The 27,915-nt window shown below is 36.3% G+C and overlaps 4 protein-coding genes across 4 annotated transcripts; 2 read left to right on the top strand and 2 right to left on the bottom strand.

Moving 5' to 3' along the window:
- Nucleotides 1–1,269: 1,269 nt before the first annotated feature.
- Nucleotides 1,270–2,145, bottom strand: LOC130967391 (ethylene-responsive transcription factor 12-like). The gene has a single exon (XM_057892221.1). The coding sequence runs from the start codon at nt 2,050–2,052 to the stop codon at nt 1,549–1,551; it is 504 nt and encodes a 167-aa protein (XP_057748204.1). The 5' UTR covers nt 2,053–2,145; the 3' UTR covers nt 1,270–1,548.
- A 1,748-nt stretch (nt 2,146–3,893) lies between these two features.
- Nucleotides 3,894–6,963, bottom strand: LOC130967390 (receptor-like protein 4). Its single transcript, XM_057892220.1, has 8 exons — nt 6,677–6,963; nt 5,467–6,519; nt 5,209–5,356; nt 4,986–5,057; nt 4,736–4,807; nt 4,578–4,649; nt 4,425–4,502; nt 3,894–4,331 (listed from the first exon to the last, which is right to left on the bottom strand). Exons 1-8 carry the CDS (start codon nt 6,759–6,761, stop codon nt 4,025–4,027), a joined length of 1,887 nt encoding a protein of 628 aa, XP_057748203.1. The 5' UTR covers nt 6,762–6,963; the 3' UTR covers nt 3,894–4,024.
- A 12,758-nt stretch (nt 6,964–19,721) lies between these two features.
- Nucleotides 19,722–21,428, top strand: LOC130966993 (uncharacterized). The gene is made up of 5 exons (XM_057891816.1): nt 19,722–20,097; nt 20,155–20,643; nt 20,747–20,951; nt 21,117–21,193; nt 21,277–21,428. The coding sequence occupies exons 1-5, from the start codon at nt 19,722–19,724 to the stop codon at nt 21,426–21,428; spliced, it is 1,299 nt and encodes a 432-aa protein (XP_057747799.1).
- Nucleotides 21,429–23,290: 1,862 nt separating this feature from the next.
- LOC130968965 (dormancy-associated protein 1-like) lies at nt 23,291–24,021 on the top strand. The gene has a single exon (XM_057894498.1). It carries the CDS (start codon nt 23,365–23,367, stop codon nt 23,728–23,730), a length of 366 nt encoding a protein of 121 aa, XP_057750481.1. The 5' UTR covers nt 23,291–23,364; the 3' UTR covers nt 23,731–24,021.
- Nucleotides 24,022–27,915: the final 3,894 nt, after the last annotated feature.

Raw genomic sequence — 27,915 nt, 5'->3', positions numbered from 1 at the left:
ATTTTACGCATTTTTTATGAATAATCAAAAGTATTTTTGAAAATGAAAATAATAGTTGTAAAGATTGAACTTTACCTTCGAGTTTTTACATGATGCAAGCATCTTTTACATATATTTATTCAAATGTTATCATTAAAATGCATATCAAACACATGCATAAATCATTTTCCATTTATAAAAAAAGTTTTATTTTTTGGATTTTTTAATATTTTCTAAAAATATTTTTCTTAATCCTATTAGAGTAATTATTTATACCAAAAAAATTATAAGCATAAAATGATAAGTCATATTATCAGTATTATGCTAGTCATAATTCATGATATGTACGTGATAACAATTTCTTAATTTTCATCACCTTTAATTTAGTAATTACTATATGATATATGATATGATTTTATAACAATGTATATACTTCTCCAATTGGTATGTGTTTACCCTAACATGAAAGAGAAATATTAGGACATCATAAGAATTTATTATTTAGTTATTAATTCAATTTTTAGTCTAATTTTTTAATTTATAATAATTTAATAATATATTGTATTTCATATTTTTTAATATTAATGATCTTTTAATTTTTTTTATAAAAATGTTCATGAAATCACAAAAGTACTATGAGCAATTTTTTGGGTTGGTAGAGCAATAAAAATGAAAGTTGTTTTTAACATAAAATATAGAAATAAATATTGTACTTAATTATTATATGATAAAATATAATTTCTGTGGATAATTAAATTAAAGAAGATTATCTTTGGGAGATTTGATATGGGCATATAGAGCAATAATGTGACAGATGCAAAATCCAAAATTCTAGTCAAACTAAGAGGGGTATGCTACTTTGCATGAATATGCAAAGTGGTCCCATCTTACACTTTCACTATACAAACCACACCGTCCACCAGTACCGGCCCCTAAACCATTAACAAATACACGCGCCTTGAACTGGAAGCGGGTGTAAGGATGAGCAACACACGGTGCAAAAATTCAATTCAGACTGGGACACGTTAAATACCTGACGCTGTCTTATAACAAAACAATCCATTTCCACTCTCCGTTGCATGGCGCGTGCTATCACACAATCACACCATTCCTTAATATAATCCTCCTTAGCCGACCAAAACCCGCGATTAAAGATACAAGAAACTATCACCTAGCTTTTCTCTGTTTTCTTTTATTTTTAAGTTACGATTTTCCCTGCATGAGCACCTAATATCACTCATGAGTCATGACTACTAAATACTGCCTTCAAGATAATAACATAATAAGTTCATAATTCTAACAAACCTCGAAGCAACAGTTGAAGTTAAACAAAGAAGGAAATATGAAATAGCAAGCCGCAATTAATTAAGTTTGGTACAGACATTGTGGAACACATGAATAATATACAAGAGATTTCTGAATTCTGATACAATCTAAGTCTAGATGTTAGATAGATAGAGAGATAGAAATAACTCCCATGAGAATGGAAGACACGATGGAGTGCAAAAAAGACGTCATCCGAAGCCTAAAATATTACTCACCCACACGTTGACACGTAGGCACGCACGCTCACAGCCACAAAGGTGGAGGCTCGTTCAGATCCACGGGAAGACCGCGCCCAGCCACTCCCAAAAACGACGTCGTCTCAGAACTCTCCAGTACATGGTGGGATCCGCCCTCACTCACAGCCACTGCCATCGGTGTCTGAGCAGCAGCAGGAGGAGGAGGTGGTGGTGGAAGATGATCACGGAGGATGCTAGTTTGGAGAAACTCACGGAGCGCCACACGGCGTGATGGGACGGGGGGCCAGGACGTTCCTATGCTGAGATCGAGGGCGGTGGCCAGCGGCGGCGACGGGGGGAAGTTGGTCTTGGCCTTTGGTCCACGGAGGGAACGAGCGGCGCCGTCGTAGGCCATGGCTGCCTCCTCGGGGGTGTCGAAGGTGCCGAGCCAAACCCTAGTTTTCTTCCAAGGGTCGCGTATCTCGGCGGCATAGCGACCCCACGGTCTCTTTCTGACCCCTCTGTAATGTCCCTCGCGAGAGCCACAAGAAGAGGAAGAGGCCATGGACATGACAAACGTCAAGTTTAAAGCAGATTCAAGCTTCCTTTAATTTATTTGCAGGCTGATTATTGTTTCTCTTTCCCTCAACCAAAAGGAACTACATTACCATCAAAGTGATAAAGTTAATATATGAGAGAAGTGGATATATATATACTGAATTTTATATATAAAGGTAATAAAAAAACTTATTTAATTTAGTTATACACATAAAAATAAAGACATAAAATTATTCTTTATTTTTTGAAAATGAAAACAAAATATGTTTATTTTTGTTTCTCTTTCTCTATTTCGTTTCCTAAACTCTATACCTTTTATCTCTAAAAGAGTATCTAAACTCAGTTTTTTAATTATCTTATCAATAAGTTACGAAAAAAAAAATGTAGTATGTATGATATTTGCTAATTTGAAACAATGTCACAGTAATGTAACTAGGAGGCCAGGATGAAAATTTTCTTTAACCAATCATATTCACCTTATTTGAGATACCATATCTTGCATGATATTTCTTGAGTTGTAAAACATAATCATTGTTTTAACATTTAAGCGATATAATGATCATTATTTTTAAAAAAATTATTGTGTAATATGTCAAGACCTTTTTATAAGCATTATGAAAAGATGAATATAGATATAGCAAATAATCAGAAAGGATATTATTGTGTATTTATCCTATTTTTTTAACTGACGTTATGATAATAGATAATCTATAGAATATGGAAAGCCAATGATCCTAGTTAATTTCAAGATTTGACATATTTAACTGTTAAAAATTCAACTAATCTGCCAGCTTCTTTCCTCGAGGGAATAACAATAATCTCAAAAAATAAACACCTGTAGCTTATCAATTTGCTGTTGGAGTTCATGAAAACATACCCTAAATTTCTAATTAATTTGGACAGTATTTTATTAGAATTCTTTAAAAGTTTTAATTAAAAGAAAAGGTCATTGGTGTGGCTGTTGATTTATGGCTGAAATAATTCAACACTAAAGTAGAGTGAAAATGTGGAGAGACCCACAAAGCACTCTCTCGAGTGTCCACCTAGCTCGCGTAATCGTCGGTTGGACGGCACGGCTCTTTTGTATTGGGTGCTAGCGACAACACAGTCCTCATGTGGACCGTGTGATTGTTGTTTCGGTTCCACACTGTTGATCCAACGGCTGAGGAGGAGGTGGGGCCCAATAACAATAAGAGGTGGTTAAGTAGGGAGGCAGAGCCGCCTCCTGAGTGCTGAGCGCAGGGTGGAGCTAAAATGGGGAGCGTGACGTATGCCCTATTCACTTGTACTGCTTATATATAGCTGAGCGGCGCCTGACACCGTAATTGTTACCATAAATGTTAGCAGCAAATCAAATTTGAGTTCTACTAGTATTCCCCCTCATTGAAACCGTAACTTTTAATTAGAAGTGAATTAAAGTGGAGGAGAAGATGGTGGTGTTGTGAGGTGAATGGAGAAGGAACCCCACGTGGAAACGTGTCTGAGTTGCAGGGAACAGGCGAAAAAAAATAGGGTTGGTCTGGTTGGCGTGTTTGACTCAGTTGGATTGGATTTTTGAGGTGTTACATAATACACATCTCTTTCTCTTTCTCACATCACAAGCACAGGCCCCTCCCCTCATTTTGTGAAGTTGAATGAAAGGGGAATAAATTCCGAGCGGAGAACTGCGGGGACTCTGCACATTCAGAGTAGTGAGTGCAGAGACGAACACAGTGTATTTGCAGCCGGTTTCGTATAATGACAATTGACAACGGGGACCCTCTAATAATGTTCCCGTGAATTCCCATTTACCTCTCCCTTTCTACTTTTTTACACCTTTCTTCTTTTTATTTTTCTGTCCTTCTGTCTTGGTAATTCATTAACAACACACTCCTCATTTATCAAAGATGTGCCTTAAGTCCACTTGAGGCCCAACCCAAGTAGGAGCCCAGTTTCTTTGATGGACAAAACTTTGCTGATTTACACAAATTACACATAAGAAAAGATCATGAAAGTAATATAGGGCCATTCTCAACAGCAGTGTGGGTATGAGTATGATGATGATGATGCCTTGTCATCTGGATGTCACGTGAATAATGAGTCCTGGCTTTTGCGTATGCTGCTGACTTTCCTGCAATTTGTTGAGCTCGCAGAATGTTGTTGCGCCTTCTCCACCAGCAAACTGATCCTCCCACAAGTGCCACCGCCATGAAACTAACACCTAATCCAATGCCCGCTCTATCACCCCCAGAGAGACCACGTCCACAGCTAGGTAAACCAGGTATACCACACAGTCCTCTGTTATCCGTAAAACTGCGTGCACCCAAAACAATATCAACATTACATTGCGTTTTGCGTATTCTTTATTCTGAACATTAATCATTCATTCATAATAACATAACATACTTGAAGCTAGCTCTGTGCAATAGTCTTCCTCCTAGACTTGCTGGAACACTTCCAGACAGCCTATTCCCATTTAGGTTCCTGCATTGACACAACTTTAGTACTGATTTCTCATTGTCTTATAAGTTTCATTTCTTCAACTTTAGACAATCTTACAGTCTCTGTAATGATGTCAACTCTCCAAGACTTTCTGGGATTGCTCCTTCCAAAAAGTTATAGGACAGATCACTGCATCATTGATTATTATGCCATTTAGAAACTGCATTACTATGATAAACAAACCAAGTCGATTATAATGAGAACATGTCACTTACAGTACTTGCAGGCTAGTTAATTCACTTAGTGAGGATGGGATTTCTCCATGGATGCTGTTTGTACTCAAGTTTCTGCGATTCACATGCCATAATAATAAGCAAAGGAATGGGCATATGAACTTACGGGTGGTGATATATATATTTTATTAGATAACAATAGTTTAAAGTAGGAAAAATGGAAAGTTGGGAACTTGGGACTATTTATTTTGATCAACTTACATACACATAAGGCATAAATTGATGAACTCACAGGGTTTGTAGATTTCGCAGTCTGGATATGTCATTTGGCAAGAAACCCTTGAGACCTTGATTGTCAAGACCACTGTTGTCATCAACAGATCAAGCACCACTTAATCAAGATATTGAGATCAAATAATATTCATTATTCAATACAAGCACACATTTTAATGCTTTAGTGGTACCAAGAATCCCTTTGCTAATCAAGTAGTACAGGTAAGGACAAAAGAAATTACATTCCATCAATGACCCATCTGCTGCTACTTTTGTCTAATTGGCAATCCACTCCACTCCATGGATGTTGTTGAGGAACACAGGGATCACCATTCCATCCTAGCCTGGGTGGAAGCCCCAACGCCTTCTTCAATGTTTGCAATGCGCTTACTAGATTAAATAACAACAGTTACCAACTTTCAGAAGTTGCTATGCATTCACATTTCACAGTACAATAAACTAAACTAACAATAGTTGGGACCAGGGATGTGCATGAATACCTTCCTCCGGTAAAGTTTTTGACTCAGCCATTATAACTTCAAATATCTCAATGGCACTGATCATAGCTCTACCTTGCTTTGGGGTCAATGTTATTGTCAGTATCCTCCCATCAACATTAACAGTTTTATTCAGCACTAGTGCAGTATAACGATCCCCACTCATTTTCACAATGTCAACATCTCTGAAGGCAACATCACCATTCAGCACAATGTCAAACACCCTTTGCCCTGCATCAGTCACCGAGTTCTCAATCTCTGCGAAATGCAACCAAATAGAATAGTTTCTGTTGGGATCCACCTCCAATGTGTATGTTAAATCAGGCTGAGTATCAGTACTAACAACCGCGGACTGATAAAGTGCCGCAGGGTAGAAGTTTGGTGGCAATGTAGCCAGTTTGATTCTGGTTTCAACGGATCTAGGCTCGTCTGAATACTGACCAAAGCCCTTACTGTGTTGCCAAAACCTGTCTCCTCCCCTTGGATCCCCATTATAGTCCACGCCAAATCGTGACTGGCCATAACCACAACTCAGTCTCTTAACAGTTCTAAGCATAACTCCTTCACTCCACCCTGGGACAAAATAATAGGCCTTATCATCAATCCGAAGAATCTCAATGGAAAGAATGGCCGGATCGCCGTGACCTGTGCTGTGGAAACAGATTGAGATAGAATCATTGGTGAGGAACACAATGGCCTCAGCAAACACTTGATCATCCTGAGTGCTCCAACCAGGCTTCAATGAATGTGTTTGAGTGCCTTCAATAGAGATGTCAAATAAGGGCTCAGTGCTATTCCCAAGCTCATCAATTAGTCCAAAGAAGATTCTGATTGAGTAGTGACCCTTTGGGACTCCATCAAAGTTGTAACAATTTTGAGGGCCCTGGGACAAAGGGAAATAGCGGAGAGTTGGGAGTGGTGGAGTAATGTAACTAGGATGAGTTGCATTGGTGGATATTCCTCCGCTGTATCCAAAATCTTTGTGCCAAATGGTGCTGGTTGGTCTTGTTTCAACATTCTGTTCTGCCCCACAGCTTAAGCGCAAAGCATATGGGGCTGCCCAGTAAAATTGAAATTTGATTGCATAAGGCTACATAGTTCAACTTCAACATGAGTAATTCTAAATTCTAAATGGGAACATGGAAAATAAAGCATATAAAAGAGGTGGTAGTTGAGTACACAACAATCGGGTCAAGGAATAGAGAAAGCTGACCTTGGTTAGCTGAAGAGGAGAGAGAAGCGAAACAGAGGAGGAAGAAGCAGAAGAGCATCCATGGCACAAGAAATCTAAGGAGCATTGTGGTGGTGTGCGTAGTGTAGTGTTATCTCTCTCTCTCTCTCTCTCTACAAGATGCTGCCTTCTTTTTCTTTTCTTTTGTTTTCTTTAATTCAAATCAAGTGTATGTGTATCGGTGTATGTAATCATAGCTACTTGCTTTTTGAGAAGAAAAATAAAGAGAAAAGAGAACGTGCAGCGTGGTCTTTGCCGCATTGTTGTTTAGTATTGTCTTCTGTTCTGTTATACACTAATTCTTGTTCTTCATATAGTTGACTTGCGCGCCACAATTTATGATTAACTCTATACACTATACAAGGAGCTACTCACGCGCATATTACTACCTAATTATATCTTTTATTTGCATAACCGTCATGCCTTTAAATTATGTGGAAACTATATCTATTACAACTCATACTATAAGTAATATTTACGTTGTTATGATTATGATTCACAACTCTTTATGCATGCATAATTTACTTGAGCAATTTGCATTGGTTACATATCATTAGTTGCAATTAATAGCGGCCTATATATCCAGCTAAGAAAATCTACCGTAATTAATTGGTTTAATTTCATTAATTGAATAGATGGGACCTCATGGTAGTAGAATGGTTGAGAGATGCGTTGGCTGAACTTTTTAGACATTTGACCAACTTGCAGGACGGCAGGACACATTAGCGCGCAATCGTCGGAGGACATAATGGAGGATTTTGGGACCCACCACCTTCTTCTTCTTCTTCACTGGATGTAGCCAACTAGTTACGTTTATTGGAGGAATACTATCTTGTATGTACACTCTTAATAAAGAGTAAAGCTTATTAATTTTAAGATAAAACATTCAAAAAAGTGAAAAACAATTATCATATACAATGCACGAGTTTTCATAAATTTTTCTTGTTACCAAATTTTACTATTTACAAAAAAAAAATCACTTTTCTTTTTTTCAAACTTTATAGATTTTTGTGCATCGATTAAAACTTTTTACATTGAATTTTTTTATAAATTCCTATAGTATTTTATAAAAATTTAAATTTTTTAAATTTTGAATTTTCACTTAGAGAATAAAGTGTAATCTCTCATATTTGAATAGTTTTTCTTTTATATTATTTTTTGTACGACTTATGAAATAAATGGTAAGAAATTATACTTTACTTTTTAAATTAAAATTCAAATTTTAGAGAATTCAAATCTATTTTATAGATGATACTTAATTTTTCAAAATAGGTCATTAGTTAATATTTAATTTTTTTCTTTAAAAAATAAATTTAGACAATTTAAGTACTAAAACAAAAAATATCATAGAATTTATTTTTTTTAATCAGTTCTCCGAAACTCTGAAGCTGGATTTCAATAACACCAAAGCCCAAAAGTTACTGGAAGATTATATGGCCCACATTACACAAAGCCCACGCCAGGGACAGACAAAGTCACAAAGCTCTTATCAGTGCGTTTGTTTCACAAGTTCGTTTTCTTATTTCATCAATAGTTCAATACCATAAAACCCGTACAAGTTTTTTTTTTTTTTTTTGCAAGTACTTAAGCATTGGCTTATTTAATTATTTTTAGGGTAATGCTAGAGAGCCATATTTTGGGGTTCACCAAGGATCGAACTCTTAACCTTTTAAATCTAGAACTCTAATATCATATCTGAAATCACTCATCCCAAAAGCGTAACCTGACAGGACAATGTAACACTAATGGTCATATCTCTAATGCTTCTTAAACCTCCATTGTACACATTGTAGGCTTAGGCCATTGGCTCCCTATACTTTCTCTTATTTTTATAAGCTGAAATTAAGAAAAAGACTAAATATATACACCAGTACAATATGTGCATTGGCTAAAATTACTGGCCAATATCAATAAAAGTTACTAACATGAACTTTTTTCTTTTTTGAAAATGGTATTCTAAAGAATAACTTATAAGTAAACCATTTTCTTGTGTATGTTTAGTTGGTAAAATACTTGTATTAAAATAATAATTAACGATGACATTGATATTTTGTGCTGGATTTATTAAAAAGTAATCCATATATATTTCTAATATAATGATTATTGATGGCAAATGTTGTAATAATAATTATCAGAGATTAGAGAATTAAGAAGAGGTGAATGTCTACACAGATTCAGTTAGCGAAGAAATAAAAAATTAGATAACTGGATGGGTAATAACCAATGTAAAGGTGATCAATCGAGCATGTCCTTGATAACACGAAACAGAACACATATTATCTTTGTAGTTTTGAGAAACCAAATATATAAGAAAGGATCAGAATAGTATGGATCTTAAGATTTACTAGTTATTCGAACGGTACGTAATTATGATCGATTATGCATGCATGCAACAATACTAATAATTGAGAACATTTAATTACTCGCCATATTTTGAAACTTGGGGGGTCTTGGAATATTTATTAACTGAACTTGCTTGAATGGCCTTGCAATCGCGGCACGGTGATATAAAAGACCTCAACGCTTTCTTCCCAAACGATTTCTTCTTCTTCTTTTTCTTATCATCATCATCATAATCATAATCATCCCCTTCATCATAATGCTTCCTTGCTTTGCCAAGTGCTTCATAATGATATTTCCTTGGGTTCCCTCTTTGTCCACTTGGCATGCTGCTACTCAATTGATGATGACGTGGACGAGGACGCTGCTGCTGCTGCTGATGATGATGATCATCAGTTGCTAGATATGTCCCTAAGGTACCTTGAGGAATTTGGTTCAAAGGTGATCGATTTGGTTGTGATGATTGTGGTACGAGTTGACCATTGGAAATCAACACAGCAGCACCAGAATTCTTAGGCTCTGAAGAAGCTTTATTGGTGGTGAATTCGAAGTCTGGTTCTGGAAGCTTATAGCTGCTTAGGTTATGGTTATGGTGATTGTGCATGTGATGTTCATTTTGATTATTATTAACAGTGGGACTTGGTTGTTGTTGCTGCTGCTGATCTTGGATAGAAACAAGACCAGCAAAAGAGAGTGAGATTGAGTCAAGGGAAAAATCTGAAATTCTATGATGATCGGCGACCTTATGATTGTTGTTTCCTTGACGAGTACCCATTTTATTTTGATCAAATTGGTTATGTAGCTGCAATTTATATATATATGAGGTTGGATGTAGTGTTTTGCCGCCCTCAAGAGTTGTTTGTTTTTTTGTCTTGTCTTTCCTCCTTTTGGTATAGCCATCTTGTATTGTCTTACAATAATGGGAGAGTGATACACGTGTGCTAGAAAAGACACAGAAACCAACAAATATAGTAGTAATTATTATATGATGAAAATTTACATAGTTAAAAGCCATTAAATAAAAATTTAGTTAAATTAATAAAATTATTTAACAAATTTACGTAAAATTAACTGCACCTGAGTTTTCATTTTATTATAAATTGTTCATGTCATTTTCAAATAATCTCAAACTGTTCTCTCTCTATTTTATATATATATATATATATATATATATATATATATATAGTGGTTGCATTGTGCCCCTATAGTTCTATCAAGAAGTAGCTCAGCCGATCCTTCGAGGCTGGAAAGTGTGTCGGTTATTTCTCTAATTACGCTGAAATTTTGATTGCATCATGATACATTGATGCTACTCATCACCGTTTTTTCCTATTCTAGTTTCTTGCATGCATGGTTGCATTGCTTAAACTTATTGTTTATCAACCAGGATAATATACTAGCTAGGCCGTGGCCTGCATTATTTATATATTGTGATTTGACTTTTAACTTTAATTCCATTTCTAATGAAATCGGTGCAATCGTTGTTATTATTATTATTATTATTATTATTATTATTATTATTATTATTTTCTTGCATATTTTTTCATGGGGAGATTGAGGCCTAACTGATGAGCGACCCTTCACATTTCCTAAGATTGGATTAATTCAACTTTTGCAATTTTTTTTTTTTTCTGAAGTAACTCTAACTACAAGATGTCAACACTTTATCTTAGACAATGTAAAATTCTCACTCCCTCATGCTTGAAAGTGGAACAATGATTTTAAGCATGAAATTTGGCTCATTAATAATGTGGAGAGTGGTGATATCAGCCAATGACTACTTACTATCTATATAGTAGAAGAATAACTGAACTGTGACTAAATTAAATAGCTTACTAAAACAACTCACTAACCGCTATCATCTTACTATGATTAAGTTAACTGGCCCTATTTCAACAGGTCTAGTTGCAGATGGAGATTGACTGGGTTAAATCACGCACTCGAATCAATTACGCACCGTGTAAATGTCATTGCTTTAACCAATGTAATTATCATTGTATGTAAAACCATATATATAAGCAAGAACTGATCTTATTTTTAAGTGATTATTTATCGTTGAAGTAACTCTCTCCTCCATTGAAATAACTCTCCCCTTCATTGGAAGCTCCATATCTATTCTAACCCATCCCAAAATTCGCAATCCTTTATAACAGATCTTTTAAGGTTTGAGACCGAGAAAAATCTTGAAAACTTATCTTTCAACATACCACTAGGTAACCAAGCATCCTCCAAAAACCGAATTGTTTTGCCATTCCCTATATCCATAGACAAACCTCTGATTATCTTCTCTCTGATTTGTGGCTCCCTGATTTGAAACTAACAAACATCCTTCCAAGGGCCCCTTTTTATAGAAATAGACTAACCACACAGCATTTCAAAAGAATTCATGCTATGACAAGAGCATACAACTCTCTTCCACAAGGGGCATTCCTCTTTCAAAAACCTCCACCACCACTTAAACAGAAGAGCTGTATTCCTAATCACTGCATCTCCCACTCCAAATCCATGCGTCTTTCTAGGAGCCATCACTACCTCCCATCTCACTAGTGGCATCCCAACCTTCCCATCCTCATTACTCCACAAGAACCATCTTTGTAATGAGATCAACTTCTCCGCTACTGCCTTCGACATCTTGTACAAGTTAAGATAATAAATAGGCAGGCTATTGAGAACAGATTTAATGAGAACTAGCATACCCGCTTTATTGAGGGTTCTTGCCTTCTACAAACTCAACTTTCCTTCCACCTTATCAATCACTGGTTTCCAAGTCTTAACTAACCTCGGATTTGCTCCCAGCGAGATGCCTAGGTATCGGACTGGTAGAGAGGCTTCCTTGCATCCCAACAAATGACACATCTGCCGCGTCCAACGCTGTTCACAATTAACTGGGATGAAACTGGACTTCTCAAAATTAATACTCAACACAGACATCATCTCAAAGCAGCGCAGTAGACGCTTGTAATTCCTGATAGTCTCTTCCTCTGGAGGACAAAAAAGTATAGTATCATCCGCAAACTGCAAGTGCGACAGCTAAATGTTATCCCGTCCAACCAACAGCGGAGAAATGCGCCCATTCCTCACCGCCTCCCCGATCATTCTATGAAGAACATCAACAACTAGCACAAACAGAAAGGGCGACAAAGGATCTCCTTGTCGTAGGCCCCTTTCCATTTTGAAAGGCTTAGATGGGGACCCATTTATAAGCACCGACATAGACGCAGAGCATACACACTCCTTAATTCACCTCCGCCACTTCTGGCAAAAATTCCATCTTCTGCAAAACTATATCAACAAAATTCTATTTGACCCTATCATAAGCTTTTTGAAAGTCCAGTTTAATTATCCCTGAGCTCCTTTTTCTTGACTTAACCCACTGCACAGTTTCACAGGCTATCAAAGCCCCATCATGAATTTTCCTGCCTTGCACAAAAGTACTCTGAGTCTCGCCTACTAAGCCTGGTATTACATGCCGCATCCTCTGAACCAACACCTTAGATATGACCTTATACACACAACCCACCATACTAATTGGCCGAAGATCTTTTATTTCAGTAGCTCCAACAAACTTCGGTGCCAATGCCACCCAAGTAACATTCGAATCCCTAGGTAGCTTAGCTGATCGGAAGAACTCCATCACTGCTTCAATGAAATCCTTCCCACACTGCATTCTTATTTCTTCAGCAGTTGGCATCAACTCCAGCCCTATTGCTTCTTCCTCAGTTATCTGTCTCACCAACCCATCCTGAAAACCTATATTAGGGGAGGTCTCCTGATGGTACAAGTCCTTATAGAAATCTCTTATAGCAACCTTAATCCGGGATTGATTTCTCACTAATCTCCATGGATCCTCAAGCCATCAATCCGATTGTTCCTCCTCTATGCCGAGGCTATATTGTAGAAGTACCTAGTGTTTTTGTCCATCTCCTTAGCATGCCTGGAGCGTGACATCTGCTTCCAATATAACTCCGTCCTGATATACCATTTCTTACAAGAACTTACAAGCGCCTTCCTTCTTGCTTCTACTGTTCCATCATGCACTCTGTTGCTCACCATATCATCGACTTTTCTAACCTCCTTTTCAAACCTATTAATCCTCATGTCCAGGTCTCCAAAATTCTGTCTATCTGCGCAGTGGAACCGTCATAGCCTTCAGTTTGTCCAAGAATTGAGCCTCCCCTAAGCAACTCCACTCCTGCTTCACCATCCTCAAAAAACCATCATGAGTAAACCAAGAATCCAATCTCGGAAAAGGCCTTGGCCCCCCTCCCATCCTTGTGACATCCATAATCATTGGACAATGGTCTGACAAGCCTCTTGGTCCTCCTCGTAACCTTGTTTCAGGAAACTCTTCTAGCCACTCCAAACTAACTAGAATTCTATTGATACGACTACATGACTGGCCCTTGAACCATGTGAACCTACGATCAAATAAAGCTAGATCCACTAGCTCCATATCTTGTATCCAAGATGTAAACTCTATTGCGGATACCGGCAGAGAAGTAGTCCCTTTCCTCTCTTTTATTTGAACAATCTCGTTAAAATTTCCAATAAAGCAAAAAAGTACTTGACATAATCCGGACATGAAGCTTAGCTCTTCCCACACAACAAGCTTTTCTTCCCTGACATGCTCGCCATACACCAAACAGAATGCACATCGAAAGTTGTTTTTTACCAGCACTCCATCCACACATAACCACCTAGCTCCTTTATAACAGTTACTTATGTTAAACACCGTTGCATCCCACATCAACACCAGACCACCAGAAGCACCTTCCGCTCCCAAAAACTCTCAACCCACTACATCATTACCCCACAGTTGTATGACATCAAATTTAGTCAGAACCTCTTTTTTGTCTCTATCAAGCCTAATATATGCAAATTAAATTTCTTCCTAAAGTTCTTCACCATACTTAATTTTTTAATTTCCGCCAACCCCCTAACATTCCAAGATGAAAAAATCATTTTAAAACAGTTGTACACACTTTTTTCTGATTTTTCGGATGACTTCTTCTAATTTTCTCTTTCTGTTTAGCCTGCTTTTTCTTCAGTGCTATTGCCTCATTCTGCTCCTGAAGTATCATCATGATATTATCTTCCTCATCGTATTGCACAGCTCTAGATTCCACAGCTAGATCTCAAGCCTTCCTGTTTTCTTCCATGTCTCTGCCCGTTTAATTTCAGACGTTTCAGAACCAGCGTCATCCTTAGCATCAACTCGTTCATCCCCCAAATTGTCCAGCGCTTCCCCAGTCCCCGCATTTTCCAAAACTGATGTCCCCATCAGTCCCAAACCATCTGCGGCCTGCTGCCCATCCGCGACCCCGAAGCCCTCAGATACAGTATTCCACGCCTCGCCCCCATCTAGATCTGTCTCTCCTACCACCATCTCGCTTCCCCCCAAGGCTGATGTTCGTCGCCCCTAGCAGCTCCATTCGCCCGTCAACAAGCACAGTGGTCAGTGGCATCGAGCTCGCCCCCCCCCCCCCCCCACCGATAGCCCGATTAATGCTCAACCTACCCTTTCCCGTAAGGCGTCCGGTGTCCCTACCTCCTGCACCCTACCGCGTCACTTGGAGTAACCCTTTCCTCCGAAAAGAACCCGACGCGCATTGTCTGTCTTCCCCTCACGCTGAGAATATCCACGCTGCCTTGGAGGGTCTCACCAACATCGTTCCTCGTAACCCCTCTACCCCAGTATTTGGGTCGGACCCTGTGAGGTTCCCACTCCAAGCTACTCGCAGGCCAGTCCAGCTCATGCCTCCCCGCTAACCCTTCTGGTGTGCCGCATTGGTTGAAGCCCAAAGGATACTCCTTATCCTTGGATTTAATAGTTTGGGCCCCAAATCTAGTAGGACAAGAATAGACCTTGCTAGGGCCCACACTCCTCCTAGCATTACTAGTGACAGCTGCTTCATTATCTATCTGCCCACCAACGAAGTCCCAGGACACAGTCCTATTTGAATCAGCGTCTGCACCGTTAGCGGGTGATCCCGCGATATCCGCCTGTGATATATTGAGATCGACACCCTTAATTATAGGCCTAACCATTTTAGAAATCGAAAGTTTGTTACTCCACTCATTTAAATCTTCTGAGGAGATTACAATTCTACCCTTCAGCTATTCTTCCTCCCTTCCCAACGGCAACATCACCTCCGCTGCTGCATCCCGTCTGTCCAGCTGCCCAGTACTACAGTTAGCATCAGTAATGCTTTTACGGCCCATAGCAGCAGAACCTCCTCCGAGAAAGAGTCCTTGGTTCCATTCGACCCCATCTTTCATTGCACAGCCCAAAGATGCATAACCCCCATTCCCCACCTCTGAAACAAACACCTCAAACCTAGCCATGCCTATGAGAATGCAAATCTTTTCATGAATGACATCAAACCTACTCATATCAATCAGCACACGGCTAGCATTAAACGACAAGCATGAAATTGTTACGTGCTCACAAACCACCACCTCTCCCCATTGTTCACCAATCAGACGGAACGTAGCTTCGGACCAGATATGTATCGAAACTCCGATGCACTCGAGCCATACTCTTCTCTTGTCACACTGGTCGTTCTCACTCTATCGTCTTACTCGATGAAAAAACTTCAAGAGACCGTTCATGTTAAGAGTGAGCGCCTCGTCCGCACTGTGTGTGCTATTAAAGACTAACAAGGCTTTGTACGCCCCCAACTCACAAACCTTTACTACGTTAGGCCATTCCGTTCGAGCTATGGTGTTCAACAAGCAGAACCAATAGCCTTTATGGTACTCCCAACAATACTCCACTGCAGCCAGTCCCAGTTATGCTCTGCCACCGTAGCCTGTATTTCCCTTGCCCCCAAGCCCTCTATATCCTTCAGTAACCTACTTCCGTGAGGAGATTCACATTTTCTAAAGCTTTGCTTCCAACCAGATCATCCTTAGTCTGAGCAGTACTTATCCCCCAATCAACCACCCTTTCTGCCAAAGGATTCCCATTCTTGACACGAGATTCCCCAACATCAACCATCTTAGTATCTGATCTCCTTCTTGTACCTTCGCTTTCCAGTGTCTTCTTCCCCTTAGAGATATCCCTCCTATACTTAGCCTCATGTACTTATTTTCTTGTTTTAATAAGCTCGTAAATCTATAAAGTACGGATATTTTATTCTAATATTTATTTTTATTTCAGATATGATACTCATTGACATTTGTCTGACACGTGTTTCTATCGCGTCTAACCGTATCTTAATAAAAAATAAAAAATTCTTTTTCGGACATCTTTGGATACACTTAAATATCATCATGTGTCAACGTGTCCAGCCTTATTCTTAAGATATATTTTTAAAATAAATTTAAAAATAGTATATATTGTTATTTACTAAAATAAAAAATATTTTAGATACTTTATATAATTAAAATAAGACAATAAAAATAATTAAAAATTAATTTATGTTTTAATATCAATAAAATATCAACATATCATTATGATTTATTTAAAAATACTTTATATTTTATATATATATATATATATATATATATATATATATGTGTCCCTGTATTTTATAAAATTTTAAAATTCGTGTATCGGTATGTCTTATATCGTGTCGTGTCCGTGTCCGTGTTTGTGCATCATAATCGTAAACACTTCTTAGAATATATCCGGTGTTTGGTATTACTTCAATTTTATTGAGTCTTACAAGATGGCATATAAGCATTTGTAAAATTATTTATCATAAAATTTAATTTAAAACTCAATGTGAGAGTTATCTTTTAATATTTGGTCTCAACTCAATTTCAATTTTATATCATCTTTAATTATTTTATTTAAGAGTAAAGTATATTTTTTGTCTCTGAAGTTTGGTAAAAATTTTAAAAATACTCCTAAGTTTTATTTTGTTTCAATTTTGTCTCAAAAATTTTCAATTTGCATCAAATATACTCTCGACGACTAAATTTTCATAAAGTTTAAGACTAATCTAATAATAATATATGAAAATTATGCTTGATTTGTTTGTATTGAAGGTTGTTATTATGAAATTATTGTTGAATTGGTCTGAAAATTTTTGAAAAAGTAGTTGTCAGGAGTACATTTGATGCAAATCGAAAATTTTTTGGACAAAATTGAAACAAAATAAAATTTAGGGGTATTTTTAAAACTTTTGTCAAACTTTAGGGACAAAAAATATACTTTACCCTTTATTTAATGTGTTATACAAGTAACAGTATTTGGTCTTACTTTTTTCAAGGTTCTGAAAACCGGACCGGACCGGCCGGTTCGACCGATTTAACCGCGAACCGGCGCTGCAAACGGTCCGGTCCTTATCTGAAAACCGCGGAGAGAAGAACTGCTCAAGAACCGACGAACCGATCAAAAATCGGGCGGTTGGACCGAACCGATGACCGGCCGGTTACGCTAAACGACGCCGTTTTATGTTTTAAAAAAATAAAAAAATAAACCCGACCCGACCCGCCCGTGGAGCACCCCACCCCCCTTTCTTCCCCCGAGCCCCGACCCCATTCATTCATCAATCATCATCTGAATCATCTCCAATGGAGAAGGAGAACCCTAGTCGTGCTGCATGAACCATAGCCCCCTGTCGCCATCCTTCGCCCCCGTGGTGTCGCCATCCTCAGCTCCAGCAACCCTCCAATCTCCATCGTCGCCTGGTTCCTGCCCAGTAGCCCTCAATCTCCATCGTCTTCATCTTCTCAAGTCTCAACACCAGCACGCAGTAGCCTCTCATCGGCGGTCCTCAACAGTCAACACCGGTAGCCCTCCATCGACCCCAGGTGAGTGACTCGTCCTCTGCTCATTTCTCTTTATCCTTCGCCTATGCTCATGTTCTTCCATCGATGTGAACTGTTCAATTTCTGTGCACTTAGACCCCAGTTTAATTTTCTGTGAACTGAACTGAACTTAGACCTCGGCTTAATTTTCTGTGAACTTCATTTGTGAACTGTTCAATTTCTATGAACTTGCTCTGTGCATTTTCTGATTTCAGTGCTCATCTTCTTCCTTCTTCGTTCCTCTGCTCAATTTCTGTTTTACTGTTTGTTGGTTAGCAATTAGCATAAGTTTGGTCAATTTATGTTTGGTCCTCTGCTCAATTTCTGCTCTATTTTGCAGCTTAATTCCTCTTTGTTGCACAATTTCTATTTGATGGTCAATTTGTGTTTGGTCCTCGGCTCAATTTCTGTTTGCTGCTGAGCATAAAAAATAAAAATCTGAATGTTAAGCTGGCTGGTCTTCTATTTTGCAGCTCAACTTCATTTGTGAATTGTTCAATTTCTGTGAACTTGCTCTGTGCATTTTCTTATTTCAGTGCTCATCTTCTTCCTTCTTTGTTCCTCTGCTCAATTTCTGTTTGACTGTTTGTTGGTTAGCAATTAGCATAAGAAAGTAATAATCTGAAAAGTAAGTGGCTGTGTTTGGTCAATTTGTGTTTGGTCCTCTGCTCAATTTCTGCTCTATTTTGCAGCTTAATTCCTCTTTGTTGCACAATTTCTATTTGTTGGTCAATTTGTGTTTGGTCCTTGGCTCAATTTCTATTTGCTGCTGAGCATAAAAAATAAAAAATCTGAATGTTAAGCTGGCTGGTCTTCTATTTTGCAGCTCAACTTCATTTGTGAACTGTTCAATTTCTGTGAACTTGCTCTGTGAACTTGCTCTGTGAACTGTTCAATTTCTGGAACTCCATCTGTGAACTGTTCAATTTCTGTGTATGTTCATTGTGTTGTGTTGTTTAATTTCATACATGTTTTATTAATTTCAGTTATGGAAGATAGTATTAATCAAGAAGCAACTGCTGATAACAATGCTTCTGTGAATAATAACATGCCTGTCGATACTCCTATTCCAAATGATGCTGCTAATCCTAATTCCCGTAGTGCTAACGATAGTCAGTCACAAGGTTCTTCTAACCTTAGGGGAAAAACAGATTTAGCTTGGAAATATGTTGCTCTACAACACGTGAATGGAAAACCACAATATCAATGTTTATTTTGTCTACAAGTTTTCAATGGAGGTGGAATTCACAGGATGAAGAAACATCTAGCAAAGATTACTGGAGACGTGAAAAAATGTCCTAAAGTTTCATATGATGTGGAAAAACAGATGGAAAGTTTGTTGAAAGATATTCAGGCCAGCAAAAAGAAAAGAAAAGTAAGTTTTGGTGAAGAGGGTGGTGATGAGGTAGAGGATGCAATTGATGAGGCAATAGCTCAAGAAGAACAGGAACAGCAGCGTACCTCGAGTCAGCAAGGAGTTGGAGGCGATCCAAAGAAAAAAGCCAAAGTCATTCCTCCTATGTTTACACCAAGAACAACTCCAGGAGCTCAACCAAGTATTAAAAGTGTTATGCAAAACAAAGAGGTGATACACGAGGTTGATAAACGATTTGCTCGGTGGCTTTTGGATTGTAAAATTCTATTTAATGCTGTGATGTCGCCATATTTCCAAGATATGTTGGATGGTGTTGCTGGTATTGGACCTGGTTACAAGGGGCCTTCTTATGATAAGTTAAGGGTTCATTTGTTGGCTGATCTTAAAAGAGAAAGTCAAATGCTAGTTGATAGTTATAGGAGTGCATGGAAGGAAACTGGATGTACCCTCATGGCTGATGGTTGGACAGATTAAAGACAAAGAACGTTAATCAATTTCTTGGTGTATTGTTCTAAAGGTTTGTGCTTTCTGAAATCAGTAGATGCTTCCAGTATGGTAAAAAATGCTTCACACTTGTGTACTTTGTTTTCTGAGGTGATTGAATGGATTGGCCCAAATAATATTGTGCATGTTGTGACTGACAATGCGGCCAATTATGTTGCTGCTGGTAGGCTTATCAATAGAAAATATGATAATATCTATTGGTCACCATGTGCTGCTCATTGCCTTAATCTTATTTTAAAAGATATAAGCAGCATGGCGCATATTTTTAACCTTGCAACTCGTGCTTCAAAGATCACAGTATTTGTGTACAATCATACGGTTTTCTTATCTTGGCTAAGAGAAAGACCTCATTGGAGAGAAATTGTACGTCCTGGTGCAACCCGGTTTGCAACTGTGTTTATTACATTGAAGCGCATCTTTGACCGTAAAAAGGAGTTGCAATAATTGGTTGTAGATTCAATTTTCACTGATCACAAATTAGGAAGGAGTGCTACTGGTAGAGCTGTGAGTGCTATTATTCTGGACGCCAAATTTTGGGACGATTGCTTTACTGTATGTAAACTTGTAAGCACTCTGATTTACTTGCTGAGGGTTGTTGATGCTGATGACCCTCTATCTTTGGGATATGTTTATGAAGGAATGCTAAGGGCAGAAGATGCAATTAAGGAGATGTTTAGGCAATCCAAGACTTCATATCAGCCGTACACAGATATTATTAACTCAAGATGGGACAAGCATTTGAAGAAAGATCTTCATGCGGCAGCTTACTTCCTGAATCCTAAATTCTTTTTTAATGAAAATTATAAAGAAGCACCTGATGTTATGCGAGGTTTGCTTGATCTTGTTACCTTGTATTGCAAGTGTAACAATTTGGATTCAGTTCAGGCAATGAAAGAAATACATTTATATAGAGATCGGAAGGAAAGTTTTGATAGACAAGAAGTTATTCCAGCTGCATCTGAACTTACTGGTAATAATATGGTTGAATATTTGTTTAATGAATAGTAACTTGTTTTATGCTCCTATGTTCTTAATTAATATCTTATAATATGTTATGGTTTTATAATTGGTAGATGAATGGTGGAGGTTATTCGGAGGCTCTGTTCCATGTCTACAAAAGATAGTTGTTCGCATTCTTAGCCAAGCATCTGCTTCTTCTGGGTGTGAGAGAAATTGGAGCCTTTTTGACCAGATTCATACAAAAAGAAGAAATAGATTGGAGCATGATAGACTGAATGACATTGTTTATGTTACCTATAATTTGCGTCTTAAATCCAGGTAATATATGTTTCATGAAATACTATATTGTTTCATTTGTAATCTTTATCATAATAAATTTGTAAATTATTAAATCTCCATATATTGTATTTAACTTTTTAGGAAAGAAAAAGAAAAAAGAAAGCAAAAGACACAACATTATCCAATTGATTATGAAAGTATCAGTCAAGTTGACTTCTGGGTGACTGAAGAGGTTGTAGAGAAAGAGCCTGATCTTCCTAGTAATGTGGATGACTTATTGTGTGAGTATAGTATATTTAGTTTCTAATGATTTATTAGAATGTTGTTAGTTTATAATATAATGATAACATTTCTATTTTATTAGGTGAAATTGATCCTGATTTATATCAAAGTGGCGGTGGTAGTAGTGGTCTTTATGCTGCATCTCTTTCTTCTGCTGATCAGGGTGGGAATGAAGGTGAAGATCATCCCACCGAAACAGATTTGCAACAAGTTCTTGCGGATTTTGATAATTGATAAACCATGATGTTGGGATTTAATATTTACATATGCTTTTATTAGTATTTAATTTTTGAGTTTGGATTTTGATAAGATCATATGTATTTGGTTGATGATATTTTATGTAGTGTTTTTAATTTCGAAGATATTTTAAGATTTGTATCAGACTATAATTATATTTTAAGATGTGTATTTATAATTTATTTATTATTCTACTCTAAAACGGTTTTTCCGGTTGAACCGGTTAGACCAATGAACCAGTGAACCAGTGAACCAATGACTAAAGCGGTTTGATGATCGATCCGATTTTCTAAACCTTCACTTTTTTTAAAGTGATACAGTCTCTTTTACTGACATCGGTCTTATTTTAGATATTGTATTTAATGCAAATTTTAATTTTAAATTAATTTAATTATTGTATATGTTAGAAATAATACTAAAAAATATCTCATTAGAGTTGTTCTGATATTTTTTATGACGAGAAATATAATAAACATATGAAAAAAATAATATTCTTTATCTCTAAAAAAAGAAATAATTGAAAAACATAAAAAGAAAAATTAAAAAATAATTATAATTATTGATGATGATAAAAGATAATTTTTATAAAAAAAAATAATTTAAACAATTTCCTTTTTTTGAAAAATAAAGTATTATTGATTTTATAAAAAATAAATAATTTATTATTTTAATAAAAATAGTTTTCAAAAACATATCTAAACATATTTAAAATTTAAGAAAACTATTTTTTTTTATCAAAAGAAATTAATCCAACCAAATCTGATTATCTAAATCATAATGTAGTGTTTTTTTTTTTTTTTTTTGGTTTCCTACTGTAGATTTATCTAAACGCATGAAATGTAGGCCGATGGATTTTTTGTCTGTGGGCGACTAGATCTAGTAACCATGATTTCAATCTGATGTTTCTTATGGTATCTAAAAACTTGGTGTCGAATTGCTAAAAAATATTTAATAATTAATATTTAATTTAAAAATATAAAATTAATAAATTTAAAATATATTATAAAGATGAGTTAAATAAAAAATTAAACATTAAATAATAAATACTATAAAATCAATTTTTTAATTTTTAGTGTACATATATTAATTAAAAATTATTAGATATATTTTTTTTTTTTTGGTATAAGAAATTATTAGATATTTTACTACTTGGTAGTTGGTATTTGCTACGAGATCGCAAAATAAAAGTGTGGGTGGGCTGTATACCCAAAAAAAAAAGTGTGGGTGGGCCTTGGGGGGCTAGAAAGTAATTTGCCAGGGGAATAGGACAAATGAGCAACTAAAATTACATCTTACCCACTCTTCATCCTTATCCACTTTCTTCTCCTTCTTCCCCTCTTAAACTATTCTCAGTAGTAGTACAGTACTATCATCATTCATTCCATATCACGACAAAACAATATTATAACTGTCACCGAAATGAAGCATTAAAATAAATAAATAAAATTGTAGAATAAATTTAAAAAAATGTTAAATAATTAATATTTGTATATTACTAAATGTCCCACTTTTATTTTATTAAAAATATAAATTTTTTAAAATTATTTTTTATAAATTTTATTAGAAAATCAATGAAATATTTGTACAATGTATATATTATTTATTTAACTTAATATGAGTTAAAAAATATTTGTATAATATATATTATTTATTTTTTAAATACAATATATTCATAGTATCCAGAATAATTATTCGAATACCAAGAATAATAAATATGTGATATCTTACTAAATCGAATATTCTTAAACCCCATTATATACATTATATAGATACTCCATTCACTCCCTATACTTCCTATTTTTTATATATTTATGTCGGATTGTAGTATAATAGTGATTTGAGATATTTTAAAGTGGCAGAGTGTTGTTGGCATATATAATAGTGAAAAATTCCCACAGAGAGAGAGAGAGAGAGGAGATTGAGAGTAGCGAAGATGGTTCTGTTAGAGAAGCTGTGGGATGACGTGGTGGCAGGGCCGCAACCAGATCGCGGGCTTGGGAAGCTGAGGAAGATCACCACCTCCCAGCCCTTGAACATCAAAGCCATAACATCTGAAACTGATAACAAGTACCAGAGATCCATGTCTATGCCCGCCACACCTACAACCCCGGGGACCCCAACAACACCGCTCTCTGCCACGCCGCGTAAACCTGACAACGTTTGGAGGAGCGTCTTCCATCCTGGCAGCAACTCCGCCACTAAGACCATCGGTTCTGATTACTTTGACAAACCACTCCCCAATTCTCCTACTGTCTATGACTGGCTCTACAGTGGTGAGACAAGGAGCAAGCACCGCTAAGGAGTGGATCAGCGTCTTCCGTGGTCAAGGTCTTGCATGTGTAAATAGCGTCCTTTGCTTTTAGTCTGCTTGTTTGGTCTGTGGTCTTAATCTATCTAGTTTTTTATGCTGATTATGATGAGTGCACTGTTATGTCATGTTTTAAGTGGTATTTAACTTTACCTACTACTTAATAATCTCCTCCTCTGTTTTAGCCAGATCTAGCCACCCTCATCATCAACTTGCTTATGAGTTGAAATAATGTTTATCGTTCTATCTTATGTTAATAAACGTGTGTTTCCTTTTAATTTATCTCCGATCTCTTCTTCCAACTACGCAACAATAATTGAATATGTAACTCTACTGCAAAATGAAGCTTCAGATCTTCTGAATATCTGATTTCTTAGTCAACAATTACTCATTTACTCTCATAATTATCCTAACATATTATCACAATAATTGAAGCTTATGGCCCACCGGGTTCCTCTTGTTATATTATATTATATGTACAACCCATTTCTTTCTTTAATCTTTATTAAAAAGGATGTTGAATAAGTCATTGTAATTATCAAAATCCTGACTAATGTTATGCAGTACCATTTTTTTTATTTGATTTGGCGTATTTGGACCTGCCTCTTCTATAGTTTATCCATAGCACTAATAAAAAGACAAAAGTAGATAAGAACGAATGCTTTATTTAGAATTAAATATTATCCTCGTCTTTATCTTTGGGACACTGCCTTGTCTAACCGCTGGAATTAATTATGGATGGTTTATATCTTCGGGCGATAAATAATTTACTCTGAACTCGTCAACTTCATGCAATACTTTTCCCGGTACACCAAGAAACGAGCAAGAAAAATCACATCTAATTATTTTATCATTTCAGTAACATTAATAATATATAGAAAAATATTTATAAATATTAGGAAAATAATTAATATACTTTAATAATTATTTTGTTAGCTCGCTAGCTAGTAGTAAGTTGTAAAGAATTTGCTAAGAATCTTGATTCTTTAGCTTTGTAACAAAGAACCTAGAACGGGAATCTTGTGTAAATAAAAATGCTGTCCGATTCTCTGTTGCTATCGCTAGATGGGCACATGATATATAGCAGTCTCTATCGCAAGAACACTTACGTGTATTGGGATTTTAATGAACACTATTCACGAACCCAAATCTGCATACAGAGAAGGGGACATATATATATATAAAGCAGACTCCTGTTCTTGCACACCATATATATGAAGCAAAATTTTTTTCACAGTCCATAAATCCAGATTTAGAATTTTTGTCATAATTAAATTTTAGCATAATTAAAAATAAAATTTTTACCATAGCATAATCAGTTAATTACAAATAAAATACATAATCAGAATTCATAATAAAAATTTGTTAGCAAAATTAAAATTGTTTAGCATGATTAGTGGACAAAAGCAGAATTAATTTAAAAGCAGAATCAAACAAAGCAGAAATAGAACACGTAGAAACAAAATCGAAACAAAGCAAAAACATAACATATTAGAAGCAAGGAGAACTAGTGCATAATTCAAAGACGACGAGTAATGGAGGTCGAATATGTCTTTCACTTACTTCTATCGTTCTAGGTCTCTCTTTCTCTCTTTCTCTCTTTCTCTCTCCTTGCATTCTGTAACAACTAAGGCACCAATGACAGCCACGGAGAACAACTTGTGGGGCTTTTTTCTCTCTTTTGTGAGGCCCAAATTCAAATTTTTGGAGATGTATTCTTGCACCCTTATGTCTCTACCCTAATAAGATTTTGGTGTCAATTTTTGAGTAGAGAGTATAACCACCAAAGTAAGAGAGAAGAGGAAGAACATAATTTTCATTTTTATGCAAAGTAGCAAACTTCAAATAGCAGTTTTTAATTCGTTCACCGTTGAATTGACTTGAAATTTGAACTGCATGTTTCTATCATCTTGTTCTTCATTCTGGACGGTGAAAATATTGATTGGAAGTCTGCAGCGGGAGAAATTGGCTTTGCAAGAGAGAAAATAGGTTTTTCGGTTTTATACAGAGCAACAGTCTTTGAACAAAAGTTTCTCATTCTTTCACCGTTGGATCGATGAGAAATTTGGACTGCAGATTCCTCTCATCTTGTTCTTCATTTTGGACGGTAAAAATTTTTATTGGAAGTCTGCAGAGGGAGAAATAGGCTTCGAACAGAAGCTCTGTTTTTTGGGTATTTTTCATCTTCTTGCTTCTCATTTGTAAGCTTTGGTGCTTTGATATTTTGGCTGGTTATTGATGCGTGAGCATCTTGTCTATATTTTCCTAGTGAATTTACATCTAATTTGTTGAGTTTAATTAAGAATTAATTATATTTTAGCCACTATGGATGCTATTTTGAGTTTTGTGCAATTTTATTTATTTCAGGTAGCATTCGGCGGAATTTGATGGAGTTTCTGTAGCACAAGAATCAAAGGAGATGGCTGCGAGGAGCGACGCGCACGCGTGCCTGACGCGTGCGCGTGATCTGGAAGTTTCTACGGTGACGTGTGCGCGTGACTGACGCCCATGCGTGAATTGAAAATTTGCTCCACGACGCGTGCGCGTGACCGACGCGTCCGCGTGACTCGCGAAGAAGACCAGCGACGCGTATGCGTGACTGACGCGTACGCGTGACATGCGCCACGTGCAGAAAACACTGAGGGGTGAATTCTAGGCCCCATCTTAGCACCCAAGTTAGGCGCAGATACAGTGAAGCCAAGTGGTCCCCACGTTACAAGACGCGGAGTAGTTAATTAATTCGAATTTAAATTCAAATTTTATCTTTTAGGAAAAGATATTATTTTTAGATAATTAGATAATAATTTATTATGATTAGTTATAAATAGGAACTCTGTACATTTAGACAAGGACACACATATTGTTACGGGAACCCTTATTTTTCTTCTCTGGACCATGAGCAACTAATCCTTCATTGTTAAGGTTAGGAGCTCTGTCTATTTTCATGGATTGATTCGTTTGATATTTTTAATTTAATTCATATCTTGATTTATATTTCAATAATTGTTTTCGTTCTTTATTTTATGAATATGGGTGGAGCGAAAGTATGATCCATATTCTAATTAAGTTCTTGTAAAACTTGGAAAAGCTCTTTACTTGAACAACAGCTTGAAAACATATTATACTGAATTTTTAATTGTTTGTATTTAATGGGATACGTGACATATAATCCTCTTATTTGTGGATAATTAGGATTCTTTTGGCATATAAACTAGAAATTGATCATCACCCTCTAATTGGAATTAATTGACCAATGAATTGGCAATTAATGAATTTTAGAGGAGACTAGGAAGGTCTAAGGAATTAGGGTCTAGTCACATATAGTTTGCCATGAAATTAAATCTTGCATGATTAAATTAATTAGTAATAAAAGTTAATCCGGAAAATAGATAACTCTGAAACCTTAACTACTTTCTCAATACTTTATTCTCAACTTATTTATCTGCCTGTTTTTAATATTCCAAATTTGCTGTTTAATGCTTTTTGAATATCTCAAAACCATTTTCTGCTTGCCTAACTGAGTTAATCCTATCAAACACTATTGTTGATTGATCCATCAATCCTCGTGGGATCGATCTTTACTCACGTAAGGTATTACTTGGTACGACCCGGTACACTTTCCGGTTAGTAGTGTGGGTTGTAAAATATCGCACCAAATTTTTGGCGCTGTTGCCGTGGATTGATAGTGATTAACAACTATTAGTTGTTTGATTGCTTAGATTAGGCGTTTTAGTTTTAATTTTTAATTAAATATTATTTTATTATTTTTTAAAAAAAAATTCCTTGTTTCGCGTTAGCAACCCCCTCCCCTGTTTCGATTTCTTTAAATTTTTTTCTTTTATTATATAAAAAAATTTTTCGAAAAATAAATTTTTTTTAAATAAATAAATAGCACCAATATTTTTCTTAATTTCTGAAATTAAGTTTGGTGTTGTCTATTTATTTATTTATTTCAATTAGTATATATATATTTTTTATTTTACACAGGTTACCTCATTGGGAATTCTCTGCACTCTGACGTAGAGATTCCCATTCTTTTTTGTTTTCTGGTTGTTTATGCGCAGGAACAGAAACAAAGAACATCTCTTAGGCTTTGATCCTGAACTTGAAAGGACTTTCACGCAGCGTTTACAACAAGCAAGACTTTATAAGGCTGCAGAATCCACTATGGATCCG

Source organism: Arachis stenosperma, chromosome 3 (assembly GCF_014773155.1).
Source record: "Arachis stenosperma cultivar V10309 chromosome 3, arast.V10309.gnm1.PFL2, whole genome shotgun sequence".
In the NCBI taxonomy this organism is placed as follows: domain Eukaryota; kingdom Viridiplantae; phylum Streptophyta; class Magnoliopsida; order Fabales; family Fabaceae; genus Arachis; species Arachis stenosperma.
Note: the sequence above shows the minus strand (reverse complement) of the source record. Positions and strands in the feature narration are given on the sequence as shown.

Coding starts and splice junctions, on each gene's coding strand:
- LOC130966993 (XM_057891816.1), top strand. CDS start 19,722: ATGGTAAAAAATGCTTCACACTTGTGTACTTTGTTTTCTGAGGTGATT. Junction 20,098..20,154: donor ATTGAAGCGCATCTTTGACC/GTAAAAAGGAGT, acceptor ATCACAAATTAG/GAAGGAGTGCTACTGGTAGA. Junction 20,952..21,116: donor AATTTGCGTCTTAAATCCAG/GTAATATATGTT, acceptor TGAAAGTATCAG/TCAAGTTGACTTCTGGGTGA.
- LOC130967391 (XM_057892221.1), bottom strand. CDS start 2,052: ATGTCCATGGCCTCTTCCTCTTCTTGTGGCTCTCGCGAGGGACATTAC.
- LOC130967390 (XM_057892220.1), bottom strand. CDS start 6,761: ATGCTCCTTAGATTTCTTGTGCCATGGATGCTCTTCTGCTTCTTCCTC. Junction 5,058..5,208: donor AGATGGGTCATTGATGGAAT/GTAATTTCTTTT, acceptor TGATGACAACAG/TGGTCTTGACAATCAAGGTC. Junction 4,650..4,735: donor TTAACTAGCCTGCAAGTACT/GTAAGTGACATG, acceptor TCAATGATGCAG/TGATCTGTCCTATAACTTTT.
- LOC130968965 (XM_057894498.1), top strand. CDS start 23,365: ATGGTTCTGTTAGAGAAGCTGTGGGATGACGTGGTGGCAGGGCCGCAA.